The sequence below is a fragment of the Entelurus aequoreus genome, linkage group LG19, assembly GCF_033978785.1.
Source record: "Entelurus aequoreus isolate RoL-2023_Sb linkage group LG19, RoL_Eaeq_v1.1, whole genome shotgun sequence".
NCBI classification, from domain to species: Eukaryota; Metazoa; Chordata; class Actinopteri; order Syngnathiformes; family Syngnathidae; genus Entelurus; species Entelurus aequoreus.
This window is the reverse complement of record NC_084749.1, coordinates 4,758,643-4,774,039: the sequence shown is the minus strand read 5'-3', so window position 1 is coordinate 4,774,039 and position 15,397 is coordinate 4,758,643. Positions and strand designations below refer to the sequence as shown.

Sequence of the window (15,397 nt, the reverse complement as noted above, 5' to 3'; positions counted from 1 at the left end):
ACGCAGGATTGTTGACAGACACACATAGGATGCAGGATTGTTGAAAGACACACATAGGACGCAGGATTGTTGACAGACACACATAGGACGCAGGATTGTTGACAGACACACGTAAGACGCAGGATTGTTGACAGACACACATAGGACGCAGGATTGTTGACAGACACACATAGGACGCAGGATTGTTGACAGACACACATAGGACGCAGGATTGTTGACAGACACACATAGGACGCAGGATTGTTGACAGACACACATAGGACACAGGATTGTTGACAGACACACATAGGACGCAGGATTGTTGACAGACACACATAGGACGCTGGATTGTTGACCGACACACATAGGACGCAGGATTGTTGAAAGACACACATAGGACGCAGGATTGTTGACAGACACACGTAAGATGCAGGATTGTTGACAGACACACATAGGACGCAGGATTGTTGACCGACACACATAGGACGCAGGATTGTTGACAGACACACATAGGACGCAGGATTGTTGACAGACACACATAGGACGCAGGATTGTTGACAGACACACATAGGACGCAGGATTGTTGACAGACACACATAGGACACAGGATTGTTGACAGACACACATAGGACGCAGGATTGTTGACAGACACACATAGGACGCTGGATTGTTGACCGACACACATAGGACGCAGGATTGTTGAAAGACACACATAGGACGCAGGATTGTTGACAGACACACGTAAGACGCAGGATTGTTGACAGACACACATAGGACGCAGGATTGTTGACCGACACACATAGGACGCAGGATTGTTGACAGACACACATAGGACGCAGGATTGTTGACAGACACACATAGGACGCAGGATTGTTGACAGACACACATAGGACGCAGGATTGTTGACAGACACACAAAGGACGCAGGATTGTTGACAGACACACATAGGACGCAGGATTGTTGACAGACACACATAGGACACAGGATTGTTGACAGACACACATAGGACGCAGGATTGTTGACAGACACACATAGGACGCAGGATTGTTGACAGACACACATAGGACGCAGGATTGTTGACAGACACACATAGGACACAGGATTGTTGACAGACACACATAGGACGCAGGATTGTTGACAGACACACATAGGACGCAGGATTGTTGACAGACACACATAGGACACAGGATTGTTGACAGACACACATAGGACGCAGGATTGTTGACAGACACACATAGGACGCAGGATTGTTGACAGACACACATAGGACGCAGGATTGTTGACAGACACACGTAAGACGCAGGATTGTTGACAGACACACATAGGACGCAGGATTGTTGACAGACACACATAGGACGCAGGATTGTTGACAGACACACATAGGACGCAGGATTGTTGACAGACACACATAGGACGCAGGATTGTTGACAGACACACACAGGACGCAGGATTCCGTCTGTCTGTGCTGCGCGAGCACCTCTTTTGCACGTCCTTTTCACGCGCGCTAAATAAAACTCAAAACGGCAATGAGTTTAGATGAACACATACAGCAGGCCTAGACAGGAGGAGGACAGAGTGTAGGTACACAGAACATCAGCGGGTCAAATGTGCGAGAAAATAATAGCAGACGACAGTGTTGACAAACAATGTTGCAACCTTGTGTGGGAAGCGCAGGTGCAGAAACACAAAAGAAGAATCCCTGTGGGATGCAGAAACTGCCAGAGAAATTTTCCGTGCAACGTTCATATTGTTGTTACTCAGCCAGCGTTTGTGGGTCTGATGGACCCCTTGCATTTTGTGGCTTTTAATGCCTGACTTTTATGTTCAAATACTGAACAGATGTTTACTGGGATAATGTAAACATCTGTTCAGTATTTAAACATAAAAGTGAGGCATTAAAAGCCACAAAATGCAAGGGGTCCATCAGACCCACAAACGCTGGCTGAGTAACAACAATATGAACATTACACAAGGGTTAATTAAGAAATCATTCTTCTTTTTTTGTAGTCCCCCCCACCGTTTAGTGCTTGCTGCTTTACTGGTACACTAGCATTTTGTTGGCATTGTCTTCTAACAGCTAATGTTGCTATCTAACCTTGAATGTTTGCAAAGCTCTCACCATGTTGTTACGGATTATTTTGTTTTTTTGAAGTATTTACACGTTGTTTTCTTGAGTCAAGAATGTCATTTTGAAGTAACTTTTGTAAAATGAAACAAATGCATCATTTATCAGGTCGCCATTCCTGTTTATCGTCTTTTTGTAGGCCAGCGAGCTGCCCTTGGAGGACCTGCTAGCACTTTATGGCTACACGGTGTCCGATCCAGCCAAGCAGAACTGTCATGTCGCCGCCACTCTGCCAGGCATGACTCTGGACAAGGTGAGAAGTCGTACACAGGGTTTCCCCCCAGGTTGCCACTACATATGAGGAGGAGGGGCGAGGTCAATGTGACATCATCATATATATATGGTGTCATGATCCTTTTGATTAGCACTGTTAGATATAGTTTCTTTATTTATTTTTTGGTCCTGTCCAGCCTCTCAGGCAAATCATATAGTAGATGTAGATGCCCATATCAACTGTTCACATTTACTTACAAAAGAGAAGTGTAGGATACTTCTCTTGTTGCCTCATTTGTATTTGACTTTAGTAAATGTATTTATATTATTATTTGGTGCAGGAGGGGATAGAAAGAGGAGAAAAGGAAGACAGAGGGGGAAATTGTGGGGACAAAAGGGGGATACGACAGAGACAAAAACAACAACAGCAAACACAACAACAACAACAACAACAATAGAGCAACATCAGCAAATAGGATATGTACAAATATGATGGTAAAAGTGATAGCAAAGAAGCAGTTAGGGAAATAAATAATAATACAGAAATGACAATGAGCATTATTACACTACAAATGGAGCAATACAAATACCAATAGAAATATCACTATTGATAATGAACAATACCAATAATTGACCTCTATTATCAACAATATAGTTGTTCAAATGCAACAATACATATACGGAATAATAACTAGAGATTCAAAAGAATGCAGAAAGATGGAGAGGAAGAAAGAGAAGCAACTTATATTAACCTTGTAGATTGTTATAGTAACATTATATATAGATATAGTTTCTTTAAAACGGCTAAAGAAATGTTTAATGTACATCTAAAACCAAATCTGTCTTATGTATTGTATACCGGTATTTAAAAATAAATATTTGTTATTATAAATAACTTATTATATTGTTCTTCTCTTTTTTTCAATTGTTGCTGTTTATTGTACAATGTAACACAGGCTACGCTATATTCTGCCCTCTCTGAACGTTGGAATTTAGTTTGCCAAATATGTAAACAGTCATTTGAATTAGAGATCGAAAATAACTTGAGGTGGTTTATTGCTATTCCCCCACACTGTAAAACTAAGCACACTAAGGAAAGTACTAAATATATACACATGAAGTGTACATACATGTAGGAATCATGTTAAATTAATAATACAGTTTGGGATTAACTGGGGAAAAAAAACAATACAATCATGCAGATGGTGGTTGACTACAATGCTGCTAGCTTAATGCTAACGTACAATGCAGTGGCTCATTGACAGGCTAACCACAATTAGCATGGCGTACACACGAAAAGACAATCATTCACACTCACATTCATACTGTACCTATCGACTATTTACAATGAAGCTAGCAATGTTAGGTAACACATGTTAGCAACAGGCACATTTCTGGAATGCGAGAGGAAGCACCCGGAGAAAAGCCTCCAGGCACGGGGGAGCATGCATACTCTACACGCACACACACACACACACACACACACACACACACACACACACACACACACACACATGTCCGAACGGAGGTTGGAAGACGCACACGGCATAACATTATTGTCAAAATGAGGGTAGAAATGCCTTAATTAACTTGAAATAATTTTCTCTTCAACTTTTTCTCATGAGTGTCAACTCTGTTTAGGTGCGTGACCAAGCCATTTAGATACACTTTTTTTGGTTTTTGTTTTCCAAAATGAAGCACAAAGGAACAATTGTATGATATTTGAGATGTTTTTTAAACATATTATGGCCAATTGTATTAAGATAATAGACTGCCGTATTTTTCGGACTATAAGGTGCACGCACTCATAATCCTTTCATTTTGTCAAACAAATTGACAGTGCGCCTTATAACCTGGTGCGCCTAATGTAAGAAATTATTCTGGTTGTGCTTACCGACCTCGAAGCAATTTAATTTGGTACATGGTATAATGATAAGTGTGACCACACTGCAAAAAGTCAGCGTTCAAAAACAAGAAAAAAAATACAAAAATGAGGGGTATTTTATTTGAACTAAGCAAAATTATCTGCCAATAGAACAAGAAAATTTGGCTTGTCAAGACTTTCCAAAACAAGTCAAATTAGCTAACCTCAATGAACCCAAAAATACCTTAAAATAAGTATATTGTCACTAATAACAAGTGCACTTTTCTTGATAGAAAAAACAAATATGAGAACTTTTTTCTCAATATGTTGAAAAATATTGTTAAATGAAGTAAATGCTAGTGCCATTATCTTGACATAATGATATGCGCTCGGCATTACATTTCTTGAAACCACAAACTTATACTAAAAACTAATTTATTGTTCTTAATGGAAAGGCAACAAGGCAACATCTTGTTACTCTCGGGGTCTCCTAGCCGCTCAGGCAAATCATATTGTCTAAAAATAAATTTTTCCATGGATAACATGACATCATCGCGCCAAGTGCGTGCTCTTTCAGTCAATTAGTGTGCAAGGTATATATATATATATATATATATATATATATATATATATATATATATATATATATATATATATATATACATACACACAGCCTGGCCCCCAGCCAAATTTTTCTTTATTGTAATTTTGAATAATTTACCTGAATGTGCATGAACTATTTCTATTAAAATAGTTTGAAATGTCACATGTTAAATGTTTAAATATTAACTGTCAGTTTACTGTATGTGCCAACCGTACTACTTTATGAGTACGTATTTTCTATTGTTTCATTGAAAATAAAACCGCAAAGTCCATTTGGCTGATTTTTTTTGTTCATGCTTGAAATAAGAAATTAATTCTTTGAAAAAGTAGTTTTATACTTGTGAGTGTTGATGACACAGCTTTGCAACAGTTGATATTCTAGTTTCAAGCATGTTTTACTCAATATAGGTCATCAAATCTCAGCAACAAGCTGTAATATCTTACTGACATCATTTAGGACCAAAACACTTAAAACAAGTAAAACACTCCAACATAAAATCTGCTTAGTGAGAACAATGATCTTATCAGACAGAAAATAAGCAAAGATCACCCTTATTTGAGATATTTCATCTTACTTAGACTTCAGTTTTTGCAGTGCAGTAGATGGCAGTCACACATAAGAGATACATGTAGACTGCAAGATGACGCCAGTAAACAACACCAAAACTTTAAATGTTCCATTGAAAATAAAGAACATTACACACGGCACTCAAAAATCTGTCAAAATGTTTTAGTGGGACTTTGAAGCCGCACCACTTGATGGATTGTCGGCCATTACGGCTACCGTAGTCAGAGATACCAGTATTACTATGGTGTGTGTATAAGGACCGCAAAATGGCACCCATTAGCAGACATATTATCTGGCGTTTTGTTTCACAATATTATGCAAAACCAACTTTTCTTACCTTCTGGTACCTGCTGATGTGTATTTGGGATCTGCATAAGTCCTGGAAATTTGCGCAGGTCCGCCACTGTAGTCTGTGACGATGCCGTAGTCGATAAGCTTCTTCTTTTTCACTACCTTCTTGTTATGGGACTCTGCTGTTGCCATTTCTAATATAAATTAGCGTACAGTTCTAACTTATAACTTGCTATGGAAGTGCTAAAAACTACCAGTGTAGTGAGTTGACATTATTCACCCAAGGAACTTTAGTTATTAGCAGAGGTGGGTAGTAACGCGCTACATTTACTCCGTTAAATCTACTTGAGTAACTTTTGGGATGAATTGTACTTCTAAGAGTAGTTTTAATGCAACATACTTTTACTTGAGTATATTTATAGAGAAGAAACGCTACTTTAACTCCGCTCCATTTATCTACATTCAGCTCGCTACTCGCTACTGATTTTTATCCATCTGTTAATGCACGCTTTGTTTGTTTTGGTTTGTCAGACAGACCTTCAAAGTAGGATCTATGCATGCTTGCGTTTCACCAATCAAATACAGTCACTGGTGACGTTTCACCAATCAAACAGAGCCAGGCGGTCACATGATTAACAAGCTTAAGCTTACATGAACTCAACAAAGCACATCGCGGTAAGTAACGTTAGTAGATATTTTGGCTGTCACCGTAGGCTGATGTTAGCTTCCCTGCTATGAATCACTGTCAAATGTACATCGTGTGGGGACATTTATTAACGCACTGCAGCCTCATAGACAGACAGAGACACACACACTCACACACACAGTCGCACACACACTCACACACACAGTCGCATACACACTCACACATGCATAGAAACACCAATCAGAAGTGCACAGTGTGTTCCCAGGTGCACCGTGTAGCCCACACCTATCAGTTTATGGTTTGCGTAAAGGCTAACTTGTTATTTTCCTTTGTAATATCTGCCTACTGAGCCTATGGTGCTGTTAAGTTAGTGTTTTTATGTTAATATATTATTATTTAATATATATTATTGTTTTAGTTGCTTAAGAGATATTCCTGGCTCTGAATTTGCTCATTGCTATTTTTATGTTTTTGTGCATTATTTGTTGCCGTCATCATTAAACGAACAGGTTACTCATCAGTTACTCAGTACTTGAGTAGTTTTTTCACAACATACTTTTTACTTTTACTCAAGTAAATATTTGGGTGACTACTCCTTACTTTTACTTGAGTAATACATCTCTAAAGTAACAGTACTCTTACTTGAGTACAATTTCTGGCTACTCTACCCAGCTCTGGTTCTTAGAGAGTTCCGGTCAGACGGTTTTTCACGGGACACATTTCTGGCGTTGTTGTTGTTGCACTAGTGAGCCACGGATGAGATCCGGTGCGCTCTATGGTCCAGAAAATATCTTATATCAGTATATCCATTCATACACTATTTAATTTTTGTATTTGTTTTCATGTAAAAAAAAAACATTTATTATTTTGAGGTGCACCACAATCAATTCCATGTCGGGGAAACATGATATTGCAGTTTCAGTTGAAGCTTTTTTTTGTGTCATCTCCAGAAGCAGATAACCGAGGACCTTTTCCAAGGAGAAGAGGGAGTCGAGTCCTCCGCTGATGACCTCACCCCTTCGGTCACCTCCACTACCTCTGATCGGCTTCATCACCTGCCTGGTAAGTCACTCGCAAAAAGGGAAAGAGCAAAGCTCTCCAGCACATCTCCGTCCCGTGTCTTCCGGTCCCGAAAAAGGACTAGAAGCGCTCAGACACAGTCGGTGGATCACCGAACCTTGTGGTGTTCTCCCCTCACAGCCGGCGACAAAGACACACCAGTCAGCTCATGTGACGAGGATTCGGACAATGAATCTCTTCCCTCCAATGAAGAACACAAGGTTGCGATCCCGCACGTTTTGGCCTGACTGAAGCAGCCTGACACGGACTTAACGAATGTCTATGCCATCCTTCCTAGGAGATCATGGTCGGTTCCATGTACCAGGCAACAATCCCTCCACTCTGTCCCTATACTTACCAGGAAATAGGTAATGAATTAGTGCGACTTCTCTCATCCTCTGGCAGTTTCCCAACCTTTATCTAGCCAAGCAGGCCCGGCCCTAACCAATCTGGCGCCCTAGGCAAGATTTTAGGTGGCGCCACCCCACATCGGCAGTGAAGTGTATATACTCACAAGAAACCGAATAGCTTTGTCTTTGACCTTTTTTTTTTTACTTAAAGGCCTACTGAAATGAATTTTTTTTATTTAAACGGGGATAGCAGATCTATTCTATGTGTCATACTTGATCATTTCGCGATATTGCCATATTTTTGCTGAAAGGATTTAGTATAGAACAACGACGATAAAGATTGCAACTTTTGGTATCTGATAAAAAAAAGGCTTGCACCTACCGGAAGTAGCGTGACGTAGTCAGTTGAACATATACGCAAAGTTCCCTATTGTTTACAATGATGGCCGCATGAAGTGAGAGAGATTCGGACCGAGAAAGCGACAATTTCCCCATTAATTTGAGCGAGGATGAAAGATTTGTGGATGAGTAAAGTGCAAGTGAAGGACTAGTGGGGAGTTGAAGCTATTCAGATAGGGAAGATGCTGTGAGAGCCGGGGGTGACCTGATATTCAGCTGGGAATGACTACAACAGTAAATAAACACAAGACATATATATACTCTATTAGCCACAACACAACCAGGCTTATATTTAATATGCCACAAATTAATCCTGCATAAAAACACCTGCGTGTTTGTTATGCTAGCTCCTAGCTCCTCTGCTAGCTCCTAGCTCCATAGAACACGCCAATACAATTCAAACACCTGATCAACACACACAATCACTCAGCCCAAAAGACCGTTTACCTAACCCAAGGTTCATAAAGCTTATATATTTTTAAAAAGTTACGTACGTGACGCGCACATACGGTCAAGTTATCGAATGTTTAGCAGCCAAGGCTGCATACTCACGGTACCTGATATTCAGCTGGGAATGACTACAACAGTAAATAAACACAAGACATATATATACTCTATTAGCCACAACACAACCAGGCTTATATTTAATATGCCACAAATTAATCCTGCATAATAACACCTGCGTGTTTGTTATGCTAGCTCCTAGCTCCTCTGCTAGCTCCTAGCTCCATAGAACACGCCAATACAATTCAAACACCTGATCAACACACACAATCACTCAGCCCAAAAGACCGTTCACCTAACCCAAGGTTCATAAAGCTTATATATTTTTAAAAAGTTACGTACGTGACGCGCACTTACGGTACGGTACGTGTTATGCTAGCTCCTAGCTCCTCTGCTAGCTCCTAGCTCCATAGAACACGCCAATACAATTCAAACACATGATCAACACACACAATCACTCAGCCCAAAAGACCGTTCACCTAACCCAAGGTTCATAAAGCTTATATATTTTAAAAAAGTTACGTACATACGCAAAAAAAAGCCAAAGCTGCATACTCACAGTAGCACGTCTGCGTCTTTGTCATCCAAATCAAAGTAATCCTGGTAAGAGTCTGTGTTGTCCCAGTTCTCTACAGGCGTCTGTGTATCCAAATCAAAAGTCCTCCTGGTTAGAGTCTCTGTTATCCGAGTTCTTCCATCTTGACTGCATCTTTCGGGAATGTAAACAAAGAAGCGCCGGCTGTGTACTGTTGTGGCTGACTACGTTCGAAAAATACGTCCATTTCGCACCGACAACTTTCTTCTTTGCTTGCTTGGCTTCCTTCTCCATAATGCAATGAACATGATTGAAACAGATTCACGAACACAGATGTCCAGAATACTGTGGAATTATGAAATGAAAACAGAGCTTTTTCGTACCGGCTTCAATGTGGAAGGCATACCCGTGTTCGTCGGGCTACGTCACGCGCATACGTCATCCTCAGAGGCGTTTCGAACCGGAAGTTTAGCGGCAAATTTAAAATGTCACTTTATAAGTTAACCCGGCCGTATTGGCATGTGTTATAATGTTAAGATTTCATCATTGATATATAAACTATCAGACTGCGTGGTCGGTAGTAGTGGGTTTCAGTAGGCCTTTAAAGAAAGCAAATTAACAATCAGAATAGTTAACAAGATTAAAAAAAATATGGATGAATAAATGAATACAAAAAAAAAAAAGAATATATGAAATACAATATTTTTTACATATATAAACACAAAATAAAACGTGTCAACAAGTTGCATAAAATAAATTAAAAATACAATATAAATAAGGCACTGCACAAAACAAGATATCAAACCAGTATGACTTTAACAACTATATTACAAAAAAGGGGATCCTACAGAGTTCTCCATTTGTGCTTTTTAATATTGTATTAACTAGAATGACTTACAAATTACTGTACACCAGGGAGTACTGTAATTACCTAACGTTACATTATTATTTTCCATAACAATTTAGCCCCCTCCACAATATTAACCCGACGTTAAAATAGAACTAGCTATTTATTGATTAGCAATTGCTGAATCATGTAACATTAGCTTAATGCTAAAAAGCCAGGTTACTATCACATTCTGTAACAGACAAATAATTTAATGTAGGCTAACGTTTCCTACCTGCTACCTCTGTCTTTTTCTCGTTTCTCCTCTTCTTTTCTCTTTTTTCTTCCCTGGGCACCTGACAGTTTTGGCCGTTTTGACATCTTGTGTTGATTTTTTTATGTGGTGACGTCCAAAAAGAGTCATGATACGGGAAGGGAGGGGGCGCACCTTGCCGGGGGAGGGGGGGCGTAATGTTGTAACAAATAATATTTCTATTAAATAGGCTTTACTTTGCATTTTAATTAACGTGGGATTATTTTATGTATTTAGAAATAATAGTACCAACTTTTTTTTTTTTGTTGTTGTTTTTTTTTCCTCCAACATTTGTGGCACTGGCGTGGCGCCCCCTGATGGGCGGCGCCCTTAGCATTTACCTATACGGCCTATGCCACGGGCCGGCCCTGTAGCCAAGGCACAATTCCACACTAATGCTCTTGTTTGAAGGGCAACAGGTGGATACCGAGGTTAAGTAAGGAGTGGATAAGCACTTAATAGTTCTGCCTGTCACTATACAACGCTGGCATAGATACATTACTAAGTAGTAAATAGGGTTGTCCCCATACCAATATTTTGGTATTGGTAGCAAAATGTATTTCGATACTTTTCTAAATAAAGAGGACCACAAACAATGGCATTATTGGCTTTAATTTAAGAAAATATCTTAGGGTACATTAAACATGTGTTTTTTTATTGTAATTTAGTCCTTAAATAAGATAGTGAACAAACTAGACCACTTTTATTTTATTAGTATGTAAGCAAACAAAGACTCCTAATTTAGCTGCTGACGTATCCAGTAACATATTGTGTCATTTATACACCTATTATTTTGTACACATTATGAGGGACAAACTGTCAAAATGCATTATTAATCTACTTGTTCATTTACTGTTAATATCTGCTTATTTTCTGTTTTAACATGTTCTATCTACACTTCTGTTCAAATGTAATAATCACTTATTATTAGGGATGTCCGATAATGGCTTTTTGCCGATATCCGATATTCCGATATTGTCCAACTCTTTAATTACCGATACCGATATCAACCGATACCGATACTGTTATATACAGTTGTGGAATTAACACATTATTATGCCTAATTTGGACAACCAGGTATGGTGAAGATAAGGTCCTTTTTTTTTTAAATTAATAAAATAAAATAAGAAACTAGTAATTAATGAAAATTAGTAAAATTAACTGTTAAAGTTTAGTACTATTAGTGGAGCAGCAGCACGCACAATCATGTGTGCTTACGGACTGTATCCCTTGCAGACTGTATTGATATATATATTGATATATAATGTAGGAAGCACAGACTGTATCCCTTGCAGACTGTATTGATATATATTGATATATAATGTAGGAAGCAGAATATTAATAACAGAAAGAAACAACCCTTTTGTGTGAATGAGTGTAAATGGGGTGGGTTGGTGCACTAATTGTAAGTGTATCTTGTGTTTTTTATGTTGATTTAATAAAAAATAAATAAATAAAATAAAATTAAAAAACGATACCGATAATAAAAAAAACGATACCGATAATTTCCGATATTACATTTTAAAGCATTTATCGGCCGATAATATCGGCCGGCCGATATTATCGGACATCTCTACTTATTATTCTCTTCTTTGATACTTTACATTAGTTTTGGATGATACCACACATTTAGGTATGGATACGATACCAAGTAGTTACAGGATCATACATTGGTCATATTTAAAGTCCTCATGTGTCCAGGGATATATTTACTGACTTTATAAACATAATGGGAATTTAAAAAAGAAAAAAATCTAATCATATCAACATATCAAAAAGGATATGAAAGACTTTGACTCTTGTTTGATTACTCAATGTATTATTACAACCCAGGAGAGCTATTTGCAGGAGCAGCCACGTGACACAAATTTGGGACCATCCTTCACGTTGTAACAGCAATAGGCGGCAAAATGATCGCCAAGATGAATTAATAGACGTCCTCACAAATATGGCAAAATTGGTGAAAAAGTTTATTTTCGATCTTTTGAAATCAAATGTTGACAACGCCCAAACGACTACCTGTGTGTGTAATTGGTAGAAATGTGCGCACGTGAACATGACACATTTCCACGTTCAGTTCACTGTTGATACAGCTCAACTTTGCTGCGCAGAAGTTCTTAGGCCAGGTTTTTGTCTTAATACATGAGGCCCCCGCATGGTGATCTCCCACAGTGGTTGGGAATCACCAACTTCTGGCTATTTGGCAACCTGACTGTCCTGTTCTTCTGGCTTCAGCGTACAACAGTGGGGACCAGTTGTTGTGGAGACCTGGGGCTCTGACGGCGCAGGAAGTGGAGGCGTTCTTGCTGAGCGCGCAGAGGCCGGGGGAAATGTGCAAACAGAAGTGTAGCGGCACCGCCCGAGACAACGAGCAGGTACCGTTGCATGTAGGCGCCGGATCCCGTCACACGTCACAGTCAAGCATTGACAGCAACTAAATATTAAAAAAAATATATGTTTTCAACATATCGCTCCATTTTTACAACTTTTTTTGGTTGCCAGGCGCTGTATGAGCTGGTGAAATGCAACTTCAACACAGACGAGGCACTGCGACGATTGAGCTTCAATGTGAAAGTGTTCAGTGGTAAGTGTCGTTCAGCTTGGAGTGGGACTAGGGATGATACTCGAAACCGGTTTTCCCGGTTGTTTGATAAGAAAAGAATCGAGTCCTCGGACTCGAATCCCTTTTTGAGAACCGGTACCCGTTATCGAGACCACTATAGTAAAGGAAAAGAGTTGATTCTTTATTCGAATCCCGTCCCGACCAGAAATGCTCCGTGTGACATCACAAGAATTGACGTCACGTAGCTCAGTCATTAGGCGCAGATAGGGAAAGCAGGAAAACAATGGACGGGAAAAAGCGCTCCAAGGTGTAATAAAGTTCAAAACAAAAGCTATCGTCCATCGAATAACTTTACTGAGAGATTTGAGCAGGGTAAAACACATGACCAACACTTTTACGACCAAGCGGAAACATAGCAACCAGGCTAGCAACGCACCTCCTTTACGGCAGCTGTCGCAACCTTCTTAAAACAACCGCAGCACATACATATATATACAACACTGCAGCACATACATATATATACAACACTGCAGCACATACATATATATACAACACTGCAGCACATACATATATATACAACACCGCAGCACATACATATATATACAACACTGCAGCACATACATATATATACAACACTGCAGCACATACATATATATACAACATATATGACACCGCAGCACATACATATATATACAACACTGCAGCACATACATATATATACAACACTGCAGCACATACATATATATACAACACTGCAGCACATACATATATATACAACATATATGACACCGCAGCACATACATATATATACAACACTGCAGCACATACATATATATACAACATATCTCCCTTTTTTAACTTTTGTTTTTCTTTCCTTGTAAACGTTACAAAATCACACTGTAGATGTGTTGTCTGTCTAATTATAAATAATGCAGACGAGGCGTGTTGGCTGAGTTCTTGACGTTTACTTTCACAGCGTGGCAACATGCAACACTTTTCGGGGCTACCGCGCATGCTCGTAACTCCCGTTGCATGCTGGGTAGTGTAGTTGTTATATTCTCTAGCTCATAACATTTTTCCTCCTATAAAGAAATAATGTTAACTCAATAAAGTGTATTTCTTTTTTTAGCTTTAACTTTTCATTTTTTAGCATTGTAACCACATTTGCAAAGAACTTTTCTCTTCATAGAATTTTCTTTCAATAAAGAAATAAAGTGCAAAAATGTCAAAGCATCATAACAAACAGTTATGTTCCAATAGCAGCAGAAGTGCACTTTTTGGAGAGCTGTATTATTTTCAGTTTTGTGCCCAAGGGACTGATGTTATTTAACACTATATTATTATTTATACACCTATAGTGATCACAGAGACAGCTTGTTTTTGTGTTACTGTATATATTTGTTTCTCTGAAAAATCCCACTTAATATACTTTGGGTAACAACAGTCAATATTTATTTATTTTATTTTATTTTTTTAGGTGGGTAACAGTCAATATTTATTTATTTATTAGATTTTATTTTTTTATTATATAATAAAAGTGAGCTTTTGTTAAACCAAATATTGTGTGGTTTTTTCCATATACAACAACCTATCTGGACTCCATAAGAGAATCGATAAGGAATCGGTTCGATAAGAGGATTCCATAATAGACTCGAACTCGATAATTCCTTATCAAACATCATCCCTAAGTGGGACTCCACCTCAGCCTATTCATGCCAAGTGCAAGAAAACTACTTGCTAGTTTTAATATTAAATAATAATAATGATAATAGATTGTATTTGTAAAAGCACTTTACACTAAACAAACAACTTCAAAGGGCTACAGTGCATTTAAAAAAAAACAACAACGCTAGAACCACAAATAGCTGCCTCCAACAAGTAAAATAAATAGTAAAAAAAAAAAACTAGAACAGCCTAATAGCTAGAACTAGCACACATATATCTAAAAAAAAAAAGCTTTTTTTAAGAAGGGGTTTTAAGCCTTTTTTAAAGGCCTACTGAAATAAAAAAAAATTATTTAAACGGGAATAGCAGATCCATTCTATGTGTCATACTTGATCATTTCGCGATATTGCCATATTTTTGCTGAAAGGACTTAGTAGAGAAAATCGACGATAAAGTTCGCAACTTTTGCTCGCTGATAAAAAAAGCCTTGCCTGTAGCGGAAGTAGCGTGACGTCACAGGAGCTAGTATTCCTCACAATTCCCCGTTGTTTACAATGGAGCGAGAGAGATTCGGACCGAGAAAGTGATGATTACCCCATTAATTTGAGCGAGGATGAAAGATTCGTAGATGAGGAACGTTACAGTGAAGGACTGGAGAGGCAGTGATGGACGTTTTTTTTTTTCGCTCTGACCGTAACTTAGGTACAAGCTGGCTCATTGGATTCCACACTCTCCTTTTTCTATTGTAGATCACGGATTTGTATTTTAAACCACCTCGGATACTATATCCTCTTGAAAATGAGAGTCGAGAACGCAAAATGGACATTCACAGCGACTGAACATGTAAATACACGATTAATAATATTCAGCTTTGCGAAGCTAAAAAAATAGAAG

General features: G+C 38.7%; 1 protein-coding gene across 2 annotated transcripts in view; it reads left to right on the top strand.

Annotated features, from left to right (window-relative positions):
- The window catches only part of mier2 (mesoderm induction early response 1, family member 2), a 51,571-nt gene that overhangs the window by 18,722 nt on the left and 17,452 nt on the right, over positions 1-15,397 (top strand). For both annotated transcript variants that reach the window (XM_062027713.1, XM_062027714.1), the window contains exons 3-8: positions 2,244-2,357; positions 7,240-7,351; positions 7,490-7,569; positions 7,647-7,716; positions 12,511-12,650; positions 12,778-12,859. In XM_062027713.1, the coding sequence (XP_061883697.1) occupies positions 2,244-2,357; positions 7,240-7,351; positions 7,490-7,569; positions 7,647-7,716; positions 12,511-12,650; positions 12,778-12,859 (598 nt within the window). The remainder of the gene's footprint in view (positions 1-2,243; positions 2,358-7,239; positions 7,352-7,489; positions 7,570-7,646; positions 7,717-12,510; positions 12,651-12,777; positions 12,860-15,397) is intronic.